This window comes from Pinus tabuliformis, chromosome 7, assembly GCF_031772625.1.
Source record: "Pinus tabuliformis cultivar Carrire ecotype Pingquan chromosome 7, CPIR1, whole genome shotgun sequence".
NCBI classification, from domain to species: domain Eukaryota; kingdom Viridiplantae; phylum Streptophyta; class Pinopsida; order Pinales; family Pinaceae; genus Pinus; species Pinus tabuliformis.
In genome coordinates, this window is record NC_142293.1 from 1474634970 (window position 1) to 1474659897 (window position 24928).

At 38.6% G+C, this 24928-nt stretch overlaps 1 protein-coding gene across 1 annotated transcript; it reads left to right on the forward strand.

Moving 5' to 3' along the window:
- Positions 1-426: 426 nt before the first annotated feature.
- LOC149253378 (TMV resistance protein N-like) lies at positions 427-24928 on the forward strand. Its single transcript, XM_089459913.1, has 7 exons — positions 427-724; positions 18852-19351; positions 19492-20599; positions 20686-20982; positions 21072-22145; positions 22325-22387; positions 22480-24928. Exons 2-7 carry the CDS (start codon positions 18864-18866, stop codon positions 22918-22920), a joined length of 3471 nt encoding a protein of 1156 aa, XP_089316039.1. The 5' UTR covers positions 427-724; positions 18852-18863; the 3' UTR covers positions 22921-24928.

Consider the following 24928-nt stretch of genomic DNA (forward strand, 5'->3'; position numbering starts at 1 on the left):
AGGTCACACAGTCCAGACGGCTTGTTGCGACTAATGCTAACGGAATAACGTTAACGAAGCGAGCTGCAAAAACGGAATCGGGGGAGGATGTCAAAAACGGGCCAACAGAAAAGGTGCCCCTTAACTTACGGCATTTGGATGGGATATTATGCATGCCATACCACGCAGAGGTCCAGATTCCACATCGTAGTGGTCCTCTCACCTTTATTTCTATGGTCCTCCCGCCTTTCATTATTAAGATAACGTCAACGTTCCGCCTCATGTTATATCGCAGTGGGCCTCTCTTGAATGGCTAAATAGCTTGGTTTCTCAATCAAGCCTCAATTACCTGAATGGCTGAATGGCTAAATATCTTGGTTTCTCACTCAAGCCTCAATTCCCCGATCTGCCTCACTCAATGGTCAAGGACTAAATAGTAATTTAAACGTAACTTAAGCCGTAAGTTATACGTAAGATCCATTGCTATACTTATTGGCGTGAGGTTTGTACGTAATGTCTATTGTAAGATCCATTGCTATACTTGTTGGTTCCGGGAGTAGAGCTATTGGCTCATAGGATTCTTTGATGGCTTCAGGTTAAGCATTTCTTAGTGCAAGCTCTAACCACGGCCGAGGTGGAAGCTCTGGTGGCCAGCATCCCTTGGGGAAGAATCGTGGAAGCAGCATTGAGGAAGAAGAACGACTGTACATAGAGCACAGGCTTTGGACGCTACATAGAGCACAGGGTATTTTTGAGCTGTTTCTTCTGTTTTACGCTTTTAAATGGTTGTTATTTCTTAAAAAATAATACTGCATATTTAACTTATCTTTCGAGGGTTTTTTTTCTTTTTTCTTTTTCCAAATAGAAAAAATCTCTTTCTATTTTGAATTCGATAGATGTGGGAGATACAAAGACTGGATTTCAGAGATTATGTCTCTAAGTTTCTGCATAGGAAACCCACCTCATGATGCTAAAATTTATCTTTCGAGGGTTTTTTTCTTTTTTTGTTTTTCCAAATAGAAAAAATCTCTTTCTATTTTGAATTCAATAGATGTGGGAGACAGAAAGACTGGATTTCAGAGATTATGTCTCTAAGTTTCTGCATAGGAAACCCACCTCATGATGCTAAAATTTAGAGGGATATAAGAACTGTATTTAATGTTGAGTCTAAACTTAATTAAGGACGATACATGGAAATCATTTAATTACCTCTTGGGTTCCTCTGGTCACCGCTATTTGCAAGACTGACCTATGCCTACCTGTTGACCGCTAGTATAGGACATTATGTGGAACAAAGCTGTGCAAATGTTTGAAAATGCTCCGTCTGGTACCCGGACGTCACCGGCAAACTGGGGAAATAATCATCTAACAACAAGGGAACAAATATAATTACCAACAAAACAAATTATGTTCAGCTGTTCATTCAAAGCAAATTATGTTCAGCTGTTCATTCAAAGGGATTACTAACTGGGATTGCAAGTCCAATTCTCATGGAGTTGTGATGCCTGAATAAAACTTTACATGTAATAAAGATATGTTCGTAGTGCAGGCATATATATGTATGTACACATCATGAAGTCCAATGCAAAAGATAGTATCGCCTAAAATATTCATACATGAACTACACTACGTTTTTTAGGCTTTGTAATATTTGAAATTAGGGTGTAAATGCTATGCACCAAGGTAGATGTTCTAAACAGCTACACTTGTCCACCTATAGAACCAAAAGCATGTCTTCACAGTTTGGGTTTACCTTGACTGAACCCCAACGGGGATAGTACAATGTTGCCACATTGAATTGTTTCGATAGAGATAGGTTATATGTTAATATTTTACTTTTATTCCTAATTTAGTTTAATGGTTTTTATTTGTTAATTTATTGAGATTATATATATTGAGTGCATTTTATGATATAAGGGCTTGATAGATCTGGAGTTAAGATGGACTTAGGTTGCTTTTTATATACACATACCGGATCAAATCTCTTGAGATGCAAATCTCTTTGAAGTGAAAAGAGATTTGATCCCTCTCGGGGCTTGATAGATCCGGGGTTAACATGGATCTAGGTTGGTTTTTATATACATATACCACATCTAGGTTGGATACTTATGTTGAAATTTAACCAAAGAGACAATTAAAAATTTACTACGAAAGATTTACTGAGGAAATACATCAACACAACAACAATAATAAAACACACACATTGCACAAAATATTTTCCCTAGGAAAACCCCAACTCTGGAAAAATCCAACCCAATGAAATTTCATTAGCCTTGGCCAAAACCATGGCCAACCAGACCAAGTGAACCTTCCCCACATTATAATGAAGTTTTCCTACTTTTTTATAGGCTCCATTACATTCAATACCATGGGCTAAAAACCATGGGTACACTATACCATGTGCCCAAAACCACTGTTTAATCTGGTCAACATTGACTTTATCCTTGAGTCAATTTTACTGCCCCCCTTAAACTTGACTTGGGGTTCCTTGAATAAATCCAACCATAGTGAGGCCGCCCAACCCAAAATTTATCAGTGATTACCGAGGAGTACACATTCCTTTCAAGCTCTTACAAGAATATGCCCATTCACATGCAACAATTTTTCAACTCCATTATAATAAATTTTTTTTGGTAAACTCTTCCATTATTTCTATCCCAACCCATCCTCTCACCTTGAGAGGCTCTATGCTCTTCTCTCCAAAACCAACTTCCATCGCTACAACTCATAATGAACCATCATTTGATTTAAGTAACACTTTGCATACAACCAACGCTCAGATCTCTCCATCTACCAGGCCAATACAAACCCTTGGCAATAGAAGCATCCCTCTAAAGCCACATTTATCACTCAGATCTCTCCATCTACGAGGCCAATACAAACCCTTGGCAATAGAAGCATCCCTCTCAAGCCACATTTATCTCCCATACTACGCCTAGAAAATATACTAGAGAGATAATTAAAAAATTACCACGAAAGATTTAGTAATGAAACATACACATAATGGACAAGATATTTTCTAGTAACCTTGGCCAACCAAACCAAGTGAACTTTCACCGCTCACCTTCTTGACCTTACATTAAAATGAACTATTCCCAACCTTTTATAGGCTCCATTACATGCAATACTAGGGGCATAAAACCATGGGTACACAATACCACATGCCCAAAACCTCCACGGTTAGATGGTCAAACTTAAATTTATTCTCGAATCAAGTTTACCTAACAACTTCTCTCCCTCTCTCTCATCCCTTTTCTACTTTCTCCATACCTCTCTCCTTCTCTCTTCCTTGCTCTCTCTCCCTTTCTCCCCCACCATCTCTCTCTCTCTCCCCCCATCTCTCTCTCTCTACGCCTCCCTCTCTCCTTCTCTCCCCCCTCTCTCATCTCCATCTCTATCTCCCACTCTCTCTTCCCTTTATCTCCTTCTCTCTCACCTCTCTTCTCTATCTTCCCTCCTACCCTCTCTCCCTCTCTCTCCCTCTCTTTCCCTTTCTCGCCCCCATCTCTCTCTCTACACCTCCCTCTCTCCTTCTCTCCCCCTCTCTCTCGTCTCCATCTCTATGTATCCCACTCTCTCTTCCCTTTCTCTCCCACTCTCTCAAATATCCTCTCTATCTTCCCTCCTACCCTCTCTCCATCTCTACCTTGTCACTTTGTCTCTCTCTACATCTATCTCTCTATGTGTTTGTTCTTCCCTCCCTCTCTCTCCCCCTCCAACTACATCTTTTTCTCCCTCCTCTATCCTCTTCCTACACTCCTCTCTCTCTGCCTCTCTTATGCCTCCCTCTCTCTCTCTTCCCTACCCATCACTCTCTCTCTCTCAACTTCCAGCTCTCTCAATATCTCCCTCCCTTTCTCCTTCTTCCCCCCTCTCTCCCTCCCTCCATCCATATGATGGAGAATTTTCACTCTATGTAATCAATGTTATATGTAATATCTAAAATATTTTACTTTTAATTTTTTATTTTGAAATGAGTTATGGTTTTTATAAGCCATGGTATTGTAACAAAGCCTATTTACAAGTTAATAATATCCATGGTAAAGTGGAATTGGATATCCATGGTTAAAAAACTTGTTACATTGTAAGCATTAAGTTTTTGCGTGTTTATTAATTAAATTTAAATATGGTTATGGAATCATTATTAGTCCCTACCAGGCCTGGAATTTGACGTCAATTTAAATATGGTTATGGAATCGTTATTAGTCCCTACCAGGCCTGGAATTTGACGTCTTCCGTCAGAATGACATTTGATTTTAAATATAAACCATCAAAAATTATAATACCTATACCATTTAAGGGATTTTCCACTTAGCATAAGTTTAAATACAAGTAGTTGGCTGCACTCTCAATCTCTCCTACGTGTCCGCATTGTCCGCATTAAATCCACAACTCAGCCATAAAGCATAATTGCATTGAATATTTATAACTGGGAATTCAGGTTTCCAGGTTTCCAACAACTATTTTGCACTCTCAAGCTCTATCACTGGGATTACTCATAAAAATTTTGGTAAAATATTGCACTCTCAAGCTCTATAACTGGGATTACTCATAAAAATTTTGGTAAAATATTTTTATTTTTGGAAACCGAATGCAATTGAATTTTATCTATACGATTCACGTCAATTTGTTGTATAATGCAATGTCGTATAACACCCATAATTATTTCTAGTTAGAATTTGTGTGTTTATAACTAAATTGGTTAAGGGTTCAAACTTTGTACAATCTTAATAACCAAATTGTTGTCTCAACTAAAAACTTTATGCAGTAATATTTTAAGAAGACACCATATGATTATAAGTTTTTATAATGATTATTATATAATAATATGATCGATTGCATATATCAAATTCCAAATTTGATATGTTATTTATTTGTGTGAACTTGTCATATGCATTTTGAAACTTCACATATTCAAATTTCAATGGATTGAGATAGCATTCATATTAATAGTATTGAATGCACCCAAAACTTTAAATTTCTTGGCATAAGCGTATATATGCACTTCACACTTCCTCAAGAATTGAGAGGCCATCCTGATCCCATTCGCATGCCCAACTAGGGTTTAAAATGTCTATAGTTTACATGGTCGCTATCAGTGCAGTAAAGCATTGAAGTATTTTGAGGTGTTTTTGACTTGTTAAAGAAATACTAAGACTTATTCCCAAGGTGATTGTTGATTGTTGAGGTTGTATGTTTGATTGAGGCGGCTAGTTTTATGAGTTTTATGAATGTACATGGTTTTAGGTTAATAAAAATTTAGTTGTTTCAGTGAGTGGTATGCAGTTGAGTTGGAGGCTTTTCTTATTTTAAAAAAAAATCAAAATGCTATTGTGTATTTTTTAGGATTAATTTAATTGTATTTTTTGGTGGAATTTTAAAAATAATTTAATTGTTTTTTAAGTTTAATGTTGATTTAATTAGTCATAATATATTTTGGGTTGTTTTATAAATTAATTGTTTTAATGATTAAATGAAATTGAAATTCAATTTAATATAATTATAACACATAACTCTTAAATAAGAAATAAGGATTAGTTGTTTTACCTATATTTTCTAAAGTCTGAAGAATTTATAACATTTTGTATGAGTAAGAATAAAAATAAATTATGAATATCTCATTATTATAAATCTTTTAGTCAAAAGCATTAAGTATGAGTCTTAGTATTTTTTTCTTTATCAACTCTCTCTCTCTCATACTAAATTAAAATCATATAAAATTTAAAGATATAAAAATTAATGGAATTAAGGTCTAATTATTTTTCATTATATATATAGAAAGTTATCAAATGATTAACAAAATCTATATCCTTAAATCCACTTTGCAAATTGAAATAATTTTTGATGTCAAATATTTTATAACATAAAATAAATTTGAGAATGAAATAACTTATTCCTTTAATTTGAAAACAAGAGACTATATGATTAAAAAGAGAGAGAATTAAACAAAAGATATTACTATGGAATAAAGTTGCAACAATTAACATGTTTATGCTAACTTAGGGAAAACAAGGCACTTTTAGAGGAAGATTAATGAAAGTTGAGATGCAAAAGTAGTTGAAAGAGAGTTTTGAGATAAGGGGAGGTTGACATTCACAACAAAATGAAGAGCATGAAAAATACAAAAACTTCAACAAATTTCCTTTTGATAGGCAGAGAGGATTTGAAATTCCAAGCTTGGTCCCTACCAAGGCTAGACTCTAACAATCAATTTGTATGTTCATCACTATTAGTTTAGCATGAATCAATGCAAATTATAATGCTCAACTTTGAAAAATATATATTTGTTTTTCAATATTATTAAAAAAAAAAATTCAAACATTTGATTGGACCATAACTTGAAGGTTTTATTGCAACATTTGCACAATATAATGCCACTTGGATAATTGGCTCAATTTATTAGTTAATGCCAAAGCAAGACTATAAGATGATTTGTCTATCAAATATTATTAATTTAACATTCACCAATATAACCTATAATTATTTATGTAATTTGAGCACAATTTCTAACTTGAATTCGCGGAGCTAAATTATCAAACATAAAATGTAACTTAATATTTATCAAACATTTAATTCTATATAGCTATGCTTTTGATTATATATTTTAAAATTTTCCAATACTAAAAAAGCTACGATCTTTCTAGTGATAAACTACAACCAACCTGACACGTGTCTTTTTCTTTCCATTTATTTTGTTGAATTTCTCCACACTTACCACATATGCCTGCGACCCACTTTCTCTTTCTAACATTTTTCCATTATTTCACACTGACTTGGAAATTCTACACAGTTTTGATGTAAATCAAGAATTTCCTGAGTGTTTGTTTATTTATATCTCTAATCCTAATAAGACATTGCCAAGAACCTGCAGGACATCATCACAGTGAACGAGTCATGTGAGTTCAAATACCATAATGGGCGTCATCTACATTTTTACGTTATTATGCATTGGCTAGCAATACTTAACGCTGTAGAAGTGCACTTGCCAATCATTATTAATGGTGGATTTTGCTTGCCCAACATAGAGCTGGTACAGTTCCTGGGAATTAACAAGCTATTCATGCTGTTTTTCTCAATTAATTTCAATAGGAATTTACGTTTATCCATCATCCTACATAATCACAAATACTACTCTGTATATCATCAAGCTGGTTGACAGGGGATCTAATTACAAAGCAGTATTTACTACTCAGTATATCAAGGTTTACACGGGGATCTAAATTATTAAAATTCTATACAAAGCAAAGCATTCTGTAGCCGGGTGCTGCTTGCTAGCCCACATATTCAGAAAGTACAATTCCTGTGAGGCCGACGGGTTAAGCATTTAATTTTTTCCATCAGTTTAGCTTGGAATTTCAAATTTGTTTCGAGTTAAAATTCCTTGACCGTTAGTTTTCACATATTTGTTATTTTTTTCGTGTTAATCATATTTATTAGTGTTAATTTGATTTTACTTTTATTTATTATTATGCAACTTCTCATTATTAGTCCCTCCCTGGGACTAATAACGAACGATCGATTGTTGACCTACCATTACTTGATACTTTGACCGGTTTTTTTCGGTGTTTTCGCATTTTAACCTAAGTTTGATGCTCCCAATTTTATTCAACAAAATTTTACCCAAAGTTTTTGGTTCGGCAAACAATTGAGGTCTTATTGCAGCCTTCACGTTGCCCGATGCAAAAATATTGAGGCAATCTTATGTTATCCAAAGTACGCTGTGGTAGGCTGTGGAGGCAAAGTTTGCAATATCATCTTATCCTAAGTTCTTTCTGGGGCCTGTTCCACGTTAAGCCAGCATCTAATTTGCATGTTGACCACCTGTCAGAGCCCGTGTTTACCACCCAAGCTTACACACCGTATGGAACCCTGTCAAAGCTTATATCACAAACAGAAAGCTTGCGAGGAGCCTTTCACCTCTGTGTACTCGTCTCTAGTGAGTTCTTTTGATCTACACCGAAGCACCTGCACCACAAAAGACAAGGCAAGCGAGGTAAGCAACACGAGAACCAGTACAAATATGAAAAAATTTGCAATTTGTGCCATAGACCACCACGAATATTTCAGGTTTGCCAGAGGGTTCTATAGTTCATGTTTCCAGTCTTTCGGCATCTCAAGGGTTTCTTTTATGTTTTATGTAGTGTGATGCCCATTTATTAATATTGAGGCTTACAATGAGAACACCAGCCGACAGGCCCAAAGTGGATAGCTCAGGTCAGGGAATTCTGTTTTCTGTAACAAGGGTTAATATTGCGTATGTTTGTTTGGGAATTAATCCCTCTTTTTGGTCACAGAGTGATAATTTAATGACTTTTTCTTTGTAATGGCTCTTGATGTAGGTAAAGTTTATCCAAGATTCGATACATACCAAGCGGTCTCTGGCTATCCGATTTTGCAAGCTAAGGATTTTGGGGCTACCTACTGTTTTACAATTTCGTGTTGTTCCTAATTTTCCTATCTTCCGACTGCGAATTCCACGACAATAATTTGACTTCGCTTGATTTCAATCACCTTTAAAGGTATAATCTGACCTTATGGTTCTCTTATAACCTGTGATTCACTTTATGACTATTATGTTTTCGATTGACCACTAACTCTGAGCTATGCACTGATGTTCAGCATTGGTTAGTGTTCTTTGGGAAGGAATAACTTCTACAAAATCTGTCATTGAGGGTTTCTTTTCTATCTCATGACTTTTATTCCTCGAATGCTAGGTTCTCAAGAGACTATTTTTTTTTTCTTTTTGAGGGTTTTGTAACCATGACCAAAACCCAGTTCATGGGTTGTCCAATTGTTAGGGTTTCATACTATTAAAAGTTTGTTTCTTCTGTTTTTTCGCATTGTTCTGTCGAAAATAATTTTAAATAAATTGTTGTTATATAACTTTTAACTTCGATTCTGTGGCCATTAAAACCAAGGGTTCCATTTAACAGTATATGTGATTTTGTTCATACTGTGTAACATGACTTGGCATATTGTATATTAGTTATAATATGGTACGTGTTTCACCAAGTATTATCCATATCAACCCAATTATGCATATGCAAAAATTCTTTGATTCATCACCTCAACAAAGGAATGATTTATTTTCTATATAGAGGGAGAGGAAACGTAGTTCCGCCATACCTAGATCCCAAAAAAATATGGTGCGTGTTTCACCAAGTATTATCCATATCAACCCAATTATGCATATGGAAAAATTCTTTGATTCATCACCTAAACAAAGGAATGATTTATTTTCTATATATAGGGAGAGGAAACGTAGTTCCTCATAATGATCTCCTTATCCCATTATGAAGGAAATATTTTTCAAAAAAAGGTGATGGATGTAATTTCTACTATTCACTTTCCCACTCCAAAGAACAAAATTAAAGTGAAAAAATAACGTTTTATGGGTTATTTTGGGATGGTTTCGCGCCTGTTAAAAAATAGGAGTTTGATGCTCGAGGACATCACTACCTATATAGGTTTTAATACCACACGATTTCTCTAATTTTGTATTCAAAGTATTCTTATCTGTATAAGAGAGCCTATGTTCTTATTCTTCATTTTAGAATATTTTACCTTACAAGAGAGCTTGGAAATAAATTTTAAAATTCAGTACAATTACAATGGAAAGATGTGGTGTAATACATATGAATATAAATAGATGAAATTATTTTATCTACAAGTTATTCCGCATATAATATTATCATATACAATATTACCTTCTTATATAACAAGCTACACATTAATATAGATTATTTATTTTAGGGAAACATTCTAGATAATTGAGAGAATATGTCAACTACAGACTAATTTAGAAACTATATTAGTTGGAATTAATTTCTTCAATCCAATTAATAATCAATATCCTAATTAATTTCTTAAATCCAATTAATAATCAATATCCTAAATAATACAAGTAAACAACTCAGGTAAATATTGCATATGATGAAGAATATAAGACATTAAGAAAAAAGCAAGTAGAAGTTAATATTTCCAACACTCTCCTTTAACCATACTTGTCATTGATCTAGGTTTAGTAAAGTCTTCATCAATGTCTCTAATAATTTTGAAAAATTCAAATCGAATTTCATTACACTATCTCCTAACCCTCATATAGGTGTAGTTCCAAGATGAATTCCTAAATTCCTGAATTTCTATTTCCCAAAATTCCCAAATCAACAATCTCCCAAATTTAGTTATTGAACAATGTTCCACAAGTTGTCTCATAACCTCATTAGTACACTACAGATTCTCATGACATTCTACAGTTTTTACCGCGACTGATATTTTAATTTGATTGAATAGAGTATTGTTTAACCCTCAACTATATTATATGTTTGCGTGCTGCAATATTGAAGTAAGAATTTTGTTCTTTCCCCATTAGCAGGTGTATTACTTATTAGGAAAATTTATCTGATAGAAAATTTTTCGATATAATGACAAAAATCTACAATCTTTTAAAAAAAAATTCATAAATTTTGTTTCGAAAATCCTAACATTAGAAAATCCGCAATCTCTGAACAATTTTCAGATATTAAATAATAAAAATCCACAATCTCAGAGCAATTTTCATTGTCGCAATGTTCGGAAAAAAGGAGAAAAGAAAATTATTATACCTAGTCTTTCTCGAGATGTTTCTTGAGGGGCAGAAGCTGTCTGACCTGTTCTTTATGGGGAAGACGCGGTCCGAGGTGAAAATATTCTCCAACTTTAGCATCGTACTTCTCTTCACTCCCGAACTATCTTAGCAGCGTTTCATCACTGTGATCATCTTCCGACAGTGATCCAGGTGGATATTGGTGGCCACCTGCCAAGTCCACTTGGACCCCCACCATTGTTTCTCTCAGCATTTTCAGTTTCCTTAATTGTAGCACAACTTACTATTTTTAGCAGTTTTTCGGGTCCTAAACTTCCGGAGCCGTTTTGAGGCCCTAAACGACGTTTTTTGGGAAATCTGGGGCAACATGGGTCCATGGACCGATGTTGCATGGACCAATGTTGCCTCCCAAAGTGGCAGTGCTCGGATAGATCTTTCTAACGAGATATTGTACGCGTCAAACGGAGATCGTATGCCAAAGTTACGACCCTGGGAAGTTGGTGTACCAATTTACCCAAACGAGGCCCACAGTTTGGCGTTTCATCTTCTAGGGTTAGGTTTTGGAATGTTATGGGTTTTCCATTGTTTCTCAACAATAAATAGGCCTTCGAGCCTCATTGTAATACAGTTCAGAGGCATGTAGCCACCACATCTTTTCTCAGAGATAAGCTACCATCGCCCTAGCTGGTTTATTTCCATTTCTGGTTGTAAGCATATTTTAGTATTTCCCATTAATGAAATGAAGTATTATTTCCACTGCATCTTTGTGTATATGGTTATCTCTGTAATCTGTTGCGTTCCTATTTAAATCCGGATCAGTGGTATCAAAGCGGTCTGCTTTTTCTCTGTTTTTCTTTGCATGTCCCCAACAAGGTCGGGATATAAGGAGTTAGGGCTTGAACTGGTTGAACCTTTGCAAGACCAGCCTCGGAAATCCCGACGGCCTCCCATGGCGGATGAGAAGAAAGACGAGGGGGCAGGAGATCCCATCAAAATCTTGCTCGAAGAAGCCCTCGAGCGACAACGGAACGCAATGATGGACAGCTTTGCCCAGATCCTTCAGCGGCTACCCAGAAGCGACGCATGGGCTTCCAGCAGCTACTCTGGAAACGCCACGCCCTTTAAGGTACAAGTTAATTTTGAAATCCCCATATTCAAGGGTCAGATAGATGTAGATGCCGTAGATAAATGGTTAAATTTGCTAGAGGGTTATTTTTCTGTTCATGAATTTTCGAGTCGGGAAAAGATTGTTTTTTCTCTTCTCAAAGCAGCCCCCCACGTCAAGGACTGGTGGGAAACCTACAGCAAGCAGAAGGATGAAAGTACTGGCTCACTATTTTCAACCGCACCCACCTGGAATTCATTCCGGGATGCCATCAAGGAGCAGTACTACCCTGTCGGAAGCTATGAGGATGAATACATAAAGTGGACCACGCTGCGGCAGGGAAGGGACCAAGACGTGCCGGAGTTCACCAATCTTTTCCATACCCTTCGCACAAAGTTGGGTATCAAGGATTCGGAGCAACATTTGATACTCAAATACCGTGGCTGCCTGCACAAGTACATCCAGGAAGAAATACAATTCCTGAACATCTCCTCGCTCGGCGCAGCATACCGATATGCCGTGAAGGTCGAGCAGAAGTTTAAACAAAAGAAGCAAGACTTTGGATCTGTGAATCCAAAGCAGGGGAAAGGTGCCCCTAAACCACAGAACAAAGGACAAAGCCAAGGCGGGACAGCCCAAGACAACCCACCAAAGCTGCAAGCAAAGAACAGCGCCGCGAAGCTGAAAAAGGACACGGGAAAATGGTGTGAGTTCCATAAGAGCTCCACCCACAACACAAGTGAGTGTTGGGCCAAGCAGTCACTGGTGGCTGAGCTAAAGGTTTCAGAATCAGATGCATGTTCCGACTCTGAGTCAGAACCCGATAAGGGGAATGACAAAGGGAAGCAGATCATTGATGCGGATCCCAACGCCACTGTTGCTACCGCCAAGATCCAGAAAAATGAACCTGAAGATCCAGAGGAGGGGGAGCGTCTCTTCCACTCCCAGATGTGGGTAAAGGGCTCCCCGATACAGTTCATTGTTGATAGTGGTAGTCAAAAGAACCTCACTTCGGCAGAGGTCGTGAAGCAATTGGGCTTACAGACCACAGCACATCCACAACCATACACCATTGGGTGGCTTCACCAAGGACGAGATCTTCACGTGAGACAGCAGTGTCGCCTTCCATACAACATCAAGCCCTTCACGGATGAGGTATTGTGTGACATTGCTCCCCTTGAAGTTTGTGATGTATTATTAGGACAACCATACTTGTGGAAGCGACATGCTGTGTATGAATCAAGGCCCCGTGCTATTATTATTACATTGGAAAATAAGTTGTACAGGATACCAGAGGTAGCACCACCTACCGCCATCTCTTTGATTACTGCAAAACAATGCAGTAAGATCATTTCCAAAACCAGGAAATTTGTTTTCTTGATGATACGCCCTCAAGGAAAGAAGAAGACGGTGGCCGCAGCCTCCAGACGGGGTCCCTCTACACGACAACTACAGATGGACAAGGTTGTGGAGGAGTACAAGGACATCTTCACCTCCCCTGCAGGGGTTCCTCTGCACTGTCAGGTCAAGCACTCCATCGATCTGACCCCAGGTGCGCCGCTACCCAATGGACCAATTTATCGGCGCTCCGTTCTGGAGAACAATGAAATCAAGAGGCAGATTCAGGAGCTCCTGCAGAAAGGTCACATCCGTCCGAGTTCATCGCCTTGTGGGAGACCGATCGTGTTGGTATAGAAGAAGGATGGGACGTGGAGACTCTGTATTGACTATCGGGCGCTGAACAAGATCACTGTCCGTAATAGGTACCCGATCCCGCGGATTGATGACCTCCTGGACCAACTAAAGGGGGCGAAATATTTCAGCAAGATCGATCTGAAGTCAGGATATCACCAGGTACCAATTGAACCCTCTGATGTGTGGAAGACTGCCTTCAAATCCAAGGAGGGCCTTTTCGAATGGTTGGTTATGCCTTTCGGATTGACGAATGCTCTTGCAACCTTCATGAGGCTAATGGATGACATCTTGCAGCCATTCACCAACTCCTTTGTAGTAGTATACTTGGATGACATTCTGATCTTCAGCCAGAGTTGGGAAGAGCACCTCCACCACATCCGACAGGTTCTCCAAACACTGCGGCAACACAAGCTATGTGCCAATTTGGAGAAATGAACTTTTGGCATGACCCAGGTTTAGTATCTTGGATACATCATTGATGAATAGGGGGTGCATGTCGATCCAGCCAAGATCCAAGTCATTCGGGATTGGCCATCTCCAACCACTCTAACAGAGCTCTGCAGCTTTCTAGGTCTTGCCAACTTCTACCGCAGGTTCGTGTTGGGGTTTTCTCATATTACTTGGCCCTTGAGTCATGTCACCAAGGGAGGGGCGAAAGCAAAATTCTTTTGGTCTGAATCTCAACAGAAGGCATTCATGGAGTTGAAGGATCGCCTCTGCACGACACCAGTGCTCGCGTTACCAGATTTACAACAACCATTTGAGATCAAGACATATGCCTCTGACTATGCTATTGGGGCGGTCCTTACTCAACATGGACATCCAGTGGCATATCACAGTGAAACACTTTCAGACACAGTCCGAAAGTACCCCACTTATGATAAAAAGATGTATTCCATTGTACAGGCCTGCCGACAATGGAAGCATTACATCTTGGGGAAGGAAACGGTCATCCACACATACCACCGACCCCTGCAGTTCATACAGACCCAAGGGAAATTGCAGAATGATCGTCATCAGAAGTGGTCTACATACCTGCAACAATTCCACTTGAATATCAAGTATAAGAAGGGCAGCACCAATAATGTTGCAGATTGCCTCAGTCGACCACCGATCATGGCGTTAACCACCGTGCTCAACTCTTGTGGGCACGAGACTTCTGATTGGCCACTTCTCTACAAAAGCGACCCAGAATTCGGCCACACATACCAGACACTCTTGGAGGGTCGGCATGTTCCAGATTTTCACCTCCAGGATGCCCTGTTATGCCACCTAGGTCACCTTTGTGTTCCTTCAAGCGAGCGCGCCAAGATGATTTGGGAAGCACACTACAGTCGGGTTGCTGGGCATTTCGGGGTCGAGAAAACAGTGGCAGTACTGCAAAATTATTTCTATTGGCCGAATCTTCGACAGGATGTTGGGAAGTACATCAGATCATGCACTGCCTGTGCCATTGCCAAACCGACCATCAAGAAGCACGGCCTCTATACCCCGTTGCCTACCCCTAGTCGACCTTGGGAATCCATCTCCATGGATTACATGTCAGGCCTTCCTTCCACTAAGCATGGAAATGACTGTGTTTTTGTGGTCGTCGACAGGTTCTCAAAGATGGCCATTATGGCGGCCTGCAAGAAGAATATCACAGCAGAAGCCACTGCTAAACTCTTCTTTGAACGAGTGTGGGTGCACTTTGGGATCCCACAGTCTATCATCTCAGATCGGGACAGTCGGTTTCTCAGCACATTTTGGTCCAATCTCTGGTCAATGCTGGACACCAAACTCACGAAGTCCACAGCCTTCCATCCTCAAACTGATGGCCATACAGAGGTTGTCAATAGGATGATTGTGCACATTCTGCGCATGTATAACTCAAAGCATCCACGCACATGGGACGAGAGCCTCCCCTATGTTCAGCACAGCTACAACCGAGCTCTTCACAGCTCCACTGGCCATAGCCCTTTTCAGGTGGGTTTGGGATTCCAGCCACTATGCCCCATTGATGTGGCCATGCCACTTGCAGCTAATCACATAAATTCAGCTCATGTCCAGTCCGAAACAGATAAGGCCACCAGCTTCATTGAGCGCATCCAACATATTCGCCAGCAGGTCCATGACATTCTGGAGAAATTAAATGCCAAGTACAAGCAGCGACATGATCAACATCGGGTGCCACAAAAGTTTCAGGTGGGCGACAAAGTCTGGTTGCATTTGCAAAAGGAACGCTTTACTGGAGCCTATCGGAAACTGAGACCACTCCGATATGGTCCTTACACCATTACTAAGGCTATGGGAGACAATGCATTTGAGCTCAGCATTCCCCCATTCCTTGGCCTGCACCCAGTGTTCAATGTGGACCGCCTTCGGCCATACTTTCCACCATTGTTGGACACATCCGACATTACAGAACAGCTCACACCCACAGAATTAAATCCAGATTGCATGGAACAAGCTGCAACTGATCGGATCATGGACACACAGATCAAGAACACTCGCCAACTGAATATCCAACTGTATCGAGTCGTCAAAGCAGGCCAACTCCTTCAGCAGGGCAAGTGGCTCACCAGGGAACAAGTTCAGCAAAAGTTTCTGCATCTCATGGAGGAACTCAACGCAATGGGGACCATTGCTTTCTAAGGGGGGAGGAATGATCCAGGTGGATATTGGTGGCCACCTGCCAAGTCCACCTGGACCCCCACCATTGTTTCTCTCAGCATTTTCAGTTTCCTTAATTGTAGCACAACTTACTATTTTTAGCAGTTTTTCGGGTCCTGAACTTCCGGAGCCGTTTTGAGGCCCTAAACGATGTTTTTTGGGAAATCTGGGGCAACATGGGTCCATGGACCGATGTTGCCTCCCAAAGTGGCAGTGCTCGGATAGATCTTTCTAACGAGCTATTGTACGCGTCAAACGAAGATCGTATGCCAAAGTTACGACCCTGGGAAGTTGGTGTACCAATTTACCCAAACGGGGCCCACAGTTTGGCGTTTCATCTTCTAGGGTTAGGTTTTGGAATGTTATGGGTTTTCCATTGTTTCTCAACAATAAATAGGCCTTCGAGCCTCATTGTAATACAGTTCAGAGGCATGTAGCCACCACATCTCTTCTCAGAGATAAGCTACCATCGCCCTAGCTGGTTTATTTCCATTTCTGGTTGTAAGCATATTTCAGTATTTTCCATTAATGAAATGAAGTATTATTTCCGCTGCATCTTTGTGTATATGGTTATCTTGTAATCTGTTGCGTTCCTATTTAAATCCAGATCAGACAGACCGGCCTCGCCTTTCCTCCACTATTTTTTTTAATCAGACAAACTCTGCAAAATCAAAACCCTAATCGAGGATAAAGATGCAGCCTCCACGGGGTGATCACCTCTTTTTTTGGGGGAATAGAGCAGTAGCAATATTTTCACATTGTAACTATGCTGATTTTCAGAACGGCCGAATCAGGGGTTATCTCATACCGTAGGTGCTCTTTCCTGCCTCCTTTATCTTTGGCTAAAATAACACAAAGCTCAGTGCATGCACAAAATTGGGTCAACGTGGCTTTTCCCCTACACGTGGGATTAAACTAATCTCACGTCCATCAGCCGAATGATTTTGTTTCAAAACAAAACAGAAAACGAAGATTCTCGGCACTCCCTCCCAAATGGACTCATATTCCACTTATCAATTTTCTTGGCTTCCCTAAGTTTGCAAGTGTAATCCATGCAGACTGGTGGGTTTTGTTCGCTTTTGTGGGCGTGAACGTGTAATGCCGTGGTTAATGCACTAAATTGAATGGCATTATTGTTTTCTCCCCTAAATACTTCTTACGGCCACACAACATAATTTAATATAAATTTTGATCCAAGGAAAAAGCGGCCTCACAAAAAGCTTTAAATTAATTTAAATGTGTGGAGTTAGTAAACCCATATTTAGCTAACTTTACATCGTCTTAGTGCAACAATTTAAATTTAATCTTGAACAACTAAATTTAAACTTGGCAAAAATTTGTGAATCGTGACATAAATGTTTTCTCTACTAAATAACAACATAATTTACTAAATTAAACTTGGTAAAAATTTGTGAATCGTGACACAAATGTTTTCTCTGCTAAATAACAACATAGATTTCAGCAAGGAAAAATGCGGCCCCACAAAAAGATTTAAATTAATTTAAATGTGTGGAGTTAGTGACAGTTGGAAATTGAGCTTAGTTAAAGCCCTTCCCAAAAGCAAACAAGCACTGCAGCAATTTCATCTCAGCTTCTTTAACATTGTGGTTTTCGCTTGGCTTGGCTTGTTTTACGTTCTTCATTAGTAATGTAACGCAGAGAGGAGTTGAGGTATCAACCCACGAACGCTACTCTCAAAACAAATTTGAAATTAAAACTCATTGTGATACAACACCCACATGAATTGATGTCAGCTAGCTTCTTTGCCAAAAGCACGAGAAATGGTGCACAAATCAAAAAAGGCATTCCCTTACGACAGTGACTACCGGCTGCATGCAGCACTTGTTTAATGTAACATGGTTGTGCTGAATTAAAAAAGGGTCTATTTTATTTAGGGATTCATCATAGTTTTTGGAAGTTAAAATTTTTCGAGTCCTAGCAATGCAGCGATACTATGAAACTAAGGTGGGAATAGAGTATGAGAATGAGAAAAGAAATCCAAATCAATAAGCAGAAAAAATTTGTTATTGATATTAAAAAAAATTGTAATAAGAAAAGGCCTCTCGAAAAACAGTGTTAAATTATTTTCTATACAAGATAAATAACTAGGTCTTAAATTATTTCCGTACAAGATAAACAACTAGCTCTTGCTTGTTCTGTTCATGGCAAACCAATGGTGGTCAACTCAATTAATTGCAGATCCATACTTTTCAACGCAGAGTTTTTGGACCGGCTTTTCAATCCAATAGTGGTCAACTCGATTGATGGCAGATCCATACCTTTCAACAAAGAGGTTTTAGACTGCTTCTCAATCACTACCTTACATTACATTCAATCTTGTGCAATGGAAATGTAATCTGTAAGCCAGAGAAAAGATGGTGCGGAGAAAAGATGGTGCGGAGTTATGGATGTCTAAATTCTAAGAGTTCCCAGTTCGGGAAATGATTTATCCATAGAAATAGGAGGGAAAGGGTCTATGTGAAGTCTTAATTGCTTTATTCAAAATCAACCCTACCTCCAACCAACGATTACCAGATAATTTAAATAACTGCACGTCACATTTACAGTTAGAATTTTTTTTTTTTTTTTTAACCCGTCACCGGGGATGTTTTAAGATTTTCATTTACCATGAAATAATCTGGAACGTCAAATTCCAGCCCTGCATCGGTGGATTGGCAGATCAAATGACTTTATTTATAGTTTTCCTCTTTGCACAATTTTATTATTTATAGTTTTCCTCTTTGCACAATTTTATATTACTTTCGCAGTTGAATGCATCAATCGTCTTTGTTTGGATCATCTATTGAATCTAATATCATCTATTTCCATTTGCAGGAGGTGATAGTTATGGAGGTGCAAGTGGCAGAGATAGTGCCGGAAACATTCCAAGTGTTTATAAACCATAGAGGACCGGACGTGAAAAAGACGCTTGCCAGCCTCATATACCATCGCCTCATAAACTGCGGGTTCAGTGTCTTTCTGGATAGAGACGAAATTCGCACGGGAGATAGTATCACACTTGCCATCAGCACCGCCATTCAGTCTGCCTCTCTTCACATTGCCATCTTTTCAGAGACGTATGCTGAATCCAGTTGGTGTTTAGATGAAGTGTATTGGATTATGAGATCACATCATAAGCGCAACACAAAGGTTATTCCAGTGTTTTTCGACGTTCAGCCTACCGACCTTCGTCACATTGAGAATGGTCGTTATGCAAAAGCCTTCGAAAATCACCAACACAAAGGTAGAGTCACCATAGAAGTCATTCAGAAATGGAAGAGAGCCCTCAATGAAGCCTCACATATTTCTGGTCTGTTATTCAAAACAAAAGAAAGGTAACAAGGCTTTCATGCTTCCGCGGTTTCAATTTATATATACAGGCTTTACAATTTATCTGTTCAAAATGTAGTAAATTTATGAGAATTTTTAGAGGTATCAAATTTCGTTCTTACTAAACATCTATGTGGTTTATTAGTGACCTTGGCGAACTTTTGGAGAAAATTGTGAAAATTGTAGTACAAGAGATACTTCAATCGGAACCACTAGAAGTCGGTAAATACTCAGTCGGCCTGCACCAAGCAGCGGAGGATTTTCAAAATGAAATTAACAAACAAAGAGATCCAGTAACTGTTGTGGGGATCACTGGAATGATTGGTGTAGGAAAATCAACTCTCGCTAGATATCTCTATGGCTTGAAATGTTCCGGCTTTACCCGATCGTGTTTTTTATGTGATGTCAGGAAAAGGGATTTACTATCCTTGCAAAATAAGCTCCTTTTTGATCTGCTGGGTGATCGTCTCAACCATATTGACAATATCTATAAAGGGAGGAGTATTTTACGAAATTGTATACGGCGTCTCCCGAGAATTTTTGTGGTTCTGGACGATGTTGATCTTATGGATCAAATAGATGGTCTGCTAGATACGGATGACCTGCCCTCTGGGAGTCTCATATTGATCACATCTCGTGATCAGGATTTACTCAGACGCTCGTCTGCAAGAACTATAGTATATTATGTAAAGCCGTTGCATAAAATTCACGCCCGAGAGCTCTTCTGCCGCCATGCTTTCTCTGAATCTAAGGCATCTGAAGAATTCGAAGGTCTAATCGAGGAGATCCTGAAGATATGTGAGGGGTTGCCTTTGACCTTAAAGGTTTTGGGAGGACTCTTTCTTGGCCAGTCTGTAGAGTACTGGAAGTGGCAGTTGGATAAACTCTCTACAACTCTGCTTTCCGATGTAATTAACCCATTAAAAATGTGCTATGAAGCTCTGGACCCTGTAGAGAAGGAGGTGTTCTTGGACATTGGCTGTTTCTTAGTTGGAGAAGAGCGAGAATTAACGGTTCGAGTATTGGAGGGATTATATGAAAACAACAGAATTGTTGGGTATCTGGAAAGTCTCCGTCAAAAATGCCTCGTGGACGTTCATGGTGACGAGTATGGAAGTGTTAAAATTACAATGCACAATCAAGTTAGAGGTTTGGCCAGACATATTGCCCGGGAAGAGCTTCGTGCGTTGCCGACGCTTCAGCCGCTACGACTTTCTAGCTCAGATGATGTACAGCAAATGTTGCAATCGCAGGTATGTAAATTTGATTGATTATTAATTTTTCTGTTTATTATAAAGAAAATAGACATTTTAACTTGCTGGCTGAATTTGATTTTCAGGCCGGATCACACATCAGGATACGGGGAATTCGGTCCTCCGAAACAATCCGGGGACATGACTTCGTGAATAATAAAACTGAGGTTGAAGGTATGCATCTCTTTGTAATTGAGCGTTCCTACTATCAGTCGGATATTTTTTATTCGTGGTATATCTCTGGAGACTTGGTATGGCTTCGCTTGCGCAAGGTCACTTCATGTCACTTTCCACCCTCGATCTCTCTGCGAAGATTAAGAGTTCTGGAAATTGAGGGTCGGGGCGAAACCCTCCAAGCGTTGTTCAACAGTTTTGACAATGACGTAAGCACATCGCAGTGAGTAGTGTTAAACTTAAATTTGTCATTTATGCAACTATGCGATCAAATTAACGGCTCATATGTGCTTTGCAGCCTCCCTCGCACTTAAGTGAGATGAATATTGATGCTATTCAGGCATGGGGCAGATGGGACACTGCTTCCCTTTTCCGCTTTCTAGGATGGAAGGGAACAGGCGTGAGAACATTGACGAAGCTTGTGTTAAAAAATTTGGCGTTCCTACAGTCAATTCCAATTGAGTTTTCCCAACTTCAAAACCTAAGACATTTAGATCTATCGGGCTGCTCTGATCTGACTGCACTACCCAACACTTTCTCTCAGTTATTGCAACTTCAATATCTCTTATTGCTAGAATGCATCTCTCTTTCCATCTCACCTGATATTTTGGGAAACATTTCCACTCTTGAGTATGTAGACTTCGAAGGCTGTCGAAACTTGGTAGCTTTGCCTCTGGCAATCCCATATCAAATGCATTTAAGATATCTGAATTTACTAGATACTGGTTTATCAGAATTACCAGACAACTTGGAAATACTAGACCATTTAGAACAACTAAAAATAGGGAGCCCACGGATAACAAAGTTACCAATTTCTCTGGGCAAGTTGAAGGGTTTAACAGAGTTGGTTCTGGATGGATGCTCCGCTCTACGGCGCATCTTACCACAAGAAATTGAAGCACCGAAGAACAAGTTTTTGGCCATAAAACGAAGTCCAGTATGCAACTTTACTTTCCAGGATAAGGAGAGTGTTTTAAGAGATTTATCATTGAATTCCACATCCATATCCGAGATATGCATTCCCGAAGGTGTTCTATCCAGCCTCGAAACTATTGATCTTTCACAAAATAGTGTGCTAATGAAGGTCAATGCCTTGCCATCAGCACTAGTAAATCTAGACCTTTCATCCTGCCCCAAATTGAAGACATTAACAACTCTTTCAAATCTGGCCAATCTTAAATTCATCCGAGTAAGTAATTGTATTAATCTGGAGACCCTGGATGTCGGTGGTCTAATATCGCTACAAGAGATTGAAGCACGGGGATGTTGTAAGCTAAAAAGGCTGGAAGGATTGAGTAAGTGTGGACGTTTGGATCGTCTCAACATTTCAACCGACACGAGAACTATCTGGAATGACATCGGGGTACTTTGGGTGAGTATATCGATCTGTGCACGGGTCTTTATGTACCCAGAACTATATGGTATTTGGTGGTGCACGGGTGTTGGTGTAAGCTTATATATTTAAATTTAACTGTTGGGGATATTGCGATTTGAATTTAAAAACAACAGTATATATTCTCTTTCTAACTTAAAATTGGAAGTTCTGTGCAGACATCGCCTTATCATGAAAAGTTATCTACTGCAAGCATTACTGGACTAGCGGATGTCAGGGCGGTGGGTGTTAAAGTTTTCTCAGATGAGAATAATATTGTATAGTTTGGATTTTAGACTTGTTCAATTGAAATGAATTCATGAAACTTTTGCAGATGTCTAATCGGAACGAAGTTCGTTGTATTTTGGGGAGTTTTAAGACCAAAATGGAGGATATCGTGTATGAAAATTTCCAAATTTCTAAGAAGTTGGGAAATTTCCAGTCACTGAGTGGTATATTGCTATGCGTTCTTGACGGTGGTTACAGTGTCAGTTCCCCTTGCTCTCGTGTACGTGTTACGTTTCAAGAGGGCAATTGGAATAATGGTGACCCTGAACACGTCTACGAAACCTTCTGTGGAGGGGTAGGTGGAAGAAGGCTACACATATTTTTATGGATAGAGCATTCCAACTTGTTTAAAGATTTCAAAGTGCACAACAACATCCATGTGTATTTCAATTATGCAAAGGGTATAGAATGGGGACAGATAGTGAAGGTTGAGAAAGGGGAGGACGTTTTTGAAGTTTGCAAAGAGATCATCACTGCGTTTGCGTAAAAGGTTTATACCATCTCAACCCTTGCCAGGTTTATAAAACAAACAATAGATATTCGTTTTCACTCGAAGTGTTGACGTGTGATGCAAATGGAGATTAACGCATATATATATATTTTAATTATAAAAGAGTGGTATTTTATTTTTATTTTTATGAAAATGGAAGAAATATTTATTTTGAAATTATTTGTTTTTATAAAATGGTATTTTGCCATATTTGGATAGATCACAAAATTGTCAACGCTCGCTTTTCCTTTTTCATAGAAGTGTGGTATTCAGTGTTCAAATTTGAACACAGTATTAAAGAAATTTAAATTTTGTTTTTTACGAGTTTAAAAAAAAATTAAATAATATTATAAAATGTCGTATGAAGGGCTACTTGTTTGTAGGACATTTCAAAAAATCTCAGTTCTCTCACTGATGTAACACTCTAAAGTATGCAGGAGGTTTTGCCAACACTCCAGAAAGTGCAATGGGACGTAATGGAGGTTGTTCATCCATTCCTAGGTCATTAGCAATGGGACGTAATTGAGGTTGTTCATCCATTCCTAGGTCATTAGTTATAATTGGAGCAATGATAAGTTAGCAGTTATGATATGAGGTTTTTCCTAGGTCATTAGTCATAATGGCAACAATGATAGAGTTAGCAGTCATGATATGAGTTTTATGTTTGCATTAGTTGATAACAGAGGTTTCTTTTCGCACTCATTGATAGAAGAGGAAAAATAGCTATGTATTGGTATCCATGAATAGGGCATATTTTGAAGGTATCGAAGATTTAGAAGAAACAAATGACAAAAGACAATTAACGATCACAGGATAGATTATTCTGAGCCTGTGAATTTTGCCTGCATTGATTTTTCCAATCCCAACTTTAGGGCCAGTGCAGCACCCCAAAGTATTTTTAACTCAGTTTTAATTTTCAACTTTCATTTCCCTGGCCTTTCATTCAGTTCATTGAAAAATTATTATATATGGAATGGTTGATTGATCTTTATATAGTCATGTGTAGACTCTAGATTTTTTTTATATCATCTATCATGTCATCCATGAAGATTTTTTGGACTAAGTCTTTGAACAAAGTCAAAGGCTTTTTGCCCTTCCTGAGGAGGAAACGATGAAATTGGTGCGGAATGAGAATCATCGAGGTTATACTTATGAAGCAGAAGCTCTTAATCTTTCCATTCAACCTGAAGATTTGATGTGGATTTGTGTCTCCTTATATTTACTTCTGCTTGTAATGCTCAACTCTGAAAAATCAATCCATTGAAGTATTTCACTTCATATTTTTTCATATATTCGTTTTTCCAGGGGATTTTAAGGGGAGTTATGAAGCTTCTGAAGCGTTAATAAAGGCAAGCAATTTCACGGTCCCAATAAATGGCCTTCAACAGGGATGCAGTTCAACATTTGAAATGATATTTTTCATATTTGTCCAGCGCTTAAACATAGATTAAAGTGACAATATTGACATTTTTACATCATAACCATATACTACATTTTCTGTGGTATCTCCATTTTCCTTAATTTGTAAAATTTTATTCTTTCTTGTCAACCCACTATTAACACAAGATTGTTCAATTATGAGATTCACAAACCCTTTTTTTTTTATCTTGTAAATAACTACTGCCATCTTCTACATCTTTGAGGATGTATTGTACTACTGATCAATATACTGGATTCCTTACATTTTCCATGAAGATATCATTACTTTGAAACTCTCATGTTTGACATGGAAATCTTGAGATAACATAATAAGACCGATAGGGTTCTTTATTTAGGGTTTCTTTTAGTTAATCTCTTTATTAATTTGAATTCTTATTTTATAGTAATAAATAAATACATTCTCATGTTAAGAAGAGTTTCAGCGTAAATCACATGAAGAAAACCTTTGGACGCGTTTCCAACCAACTAGTGTGGTTCATCATCAGGATAAGTTGAGGAGTCAGATCATAGCTGCGAGTTAAATAGGGAGAGCAGATCTTCCAAACGGCTAGGTGTGACCATTAAC

Coding starts and splice junctions, on each gene's coding strand:
- LOC149253378 (XM_089459913.1), top strand. CDS start 18,864: ATGGAGGTGCAAGTGGCAGAGATAGTGCCGGAAACATTCCAAGTGTTT. Junction 19,352..19,491: donor TTATTCAAAACAAAAGAAAG/GTAACAAGGCTT, acceptor GTGGTTTATTAG/TGACCTTGGCGAACTTTTGG. Junction 20,983..21,071: donor TCAACAGTTTTGACAATGAC/GTAAGCACATCG, acceptor TGTGCTTTGCAG/CCTCCCTCGCACTTAAGTGA.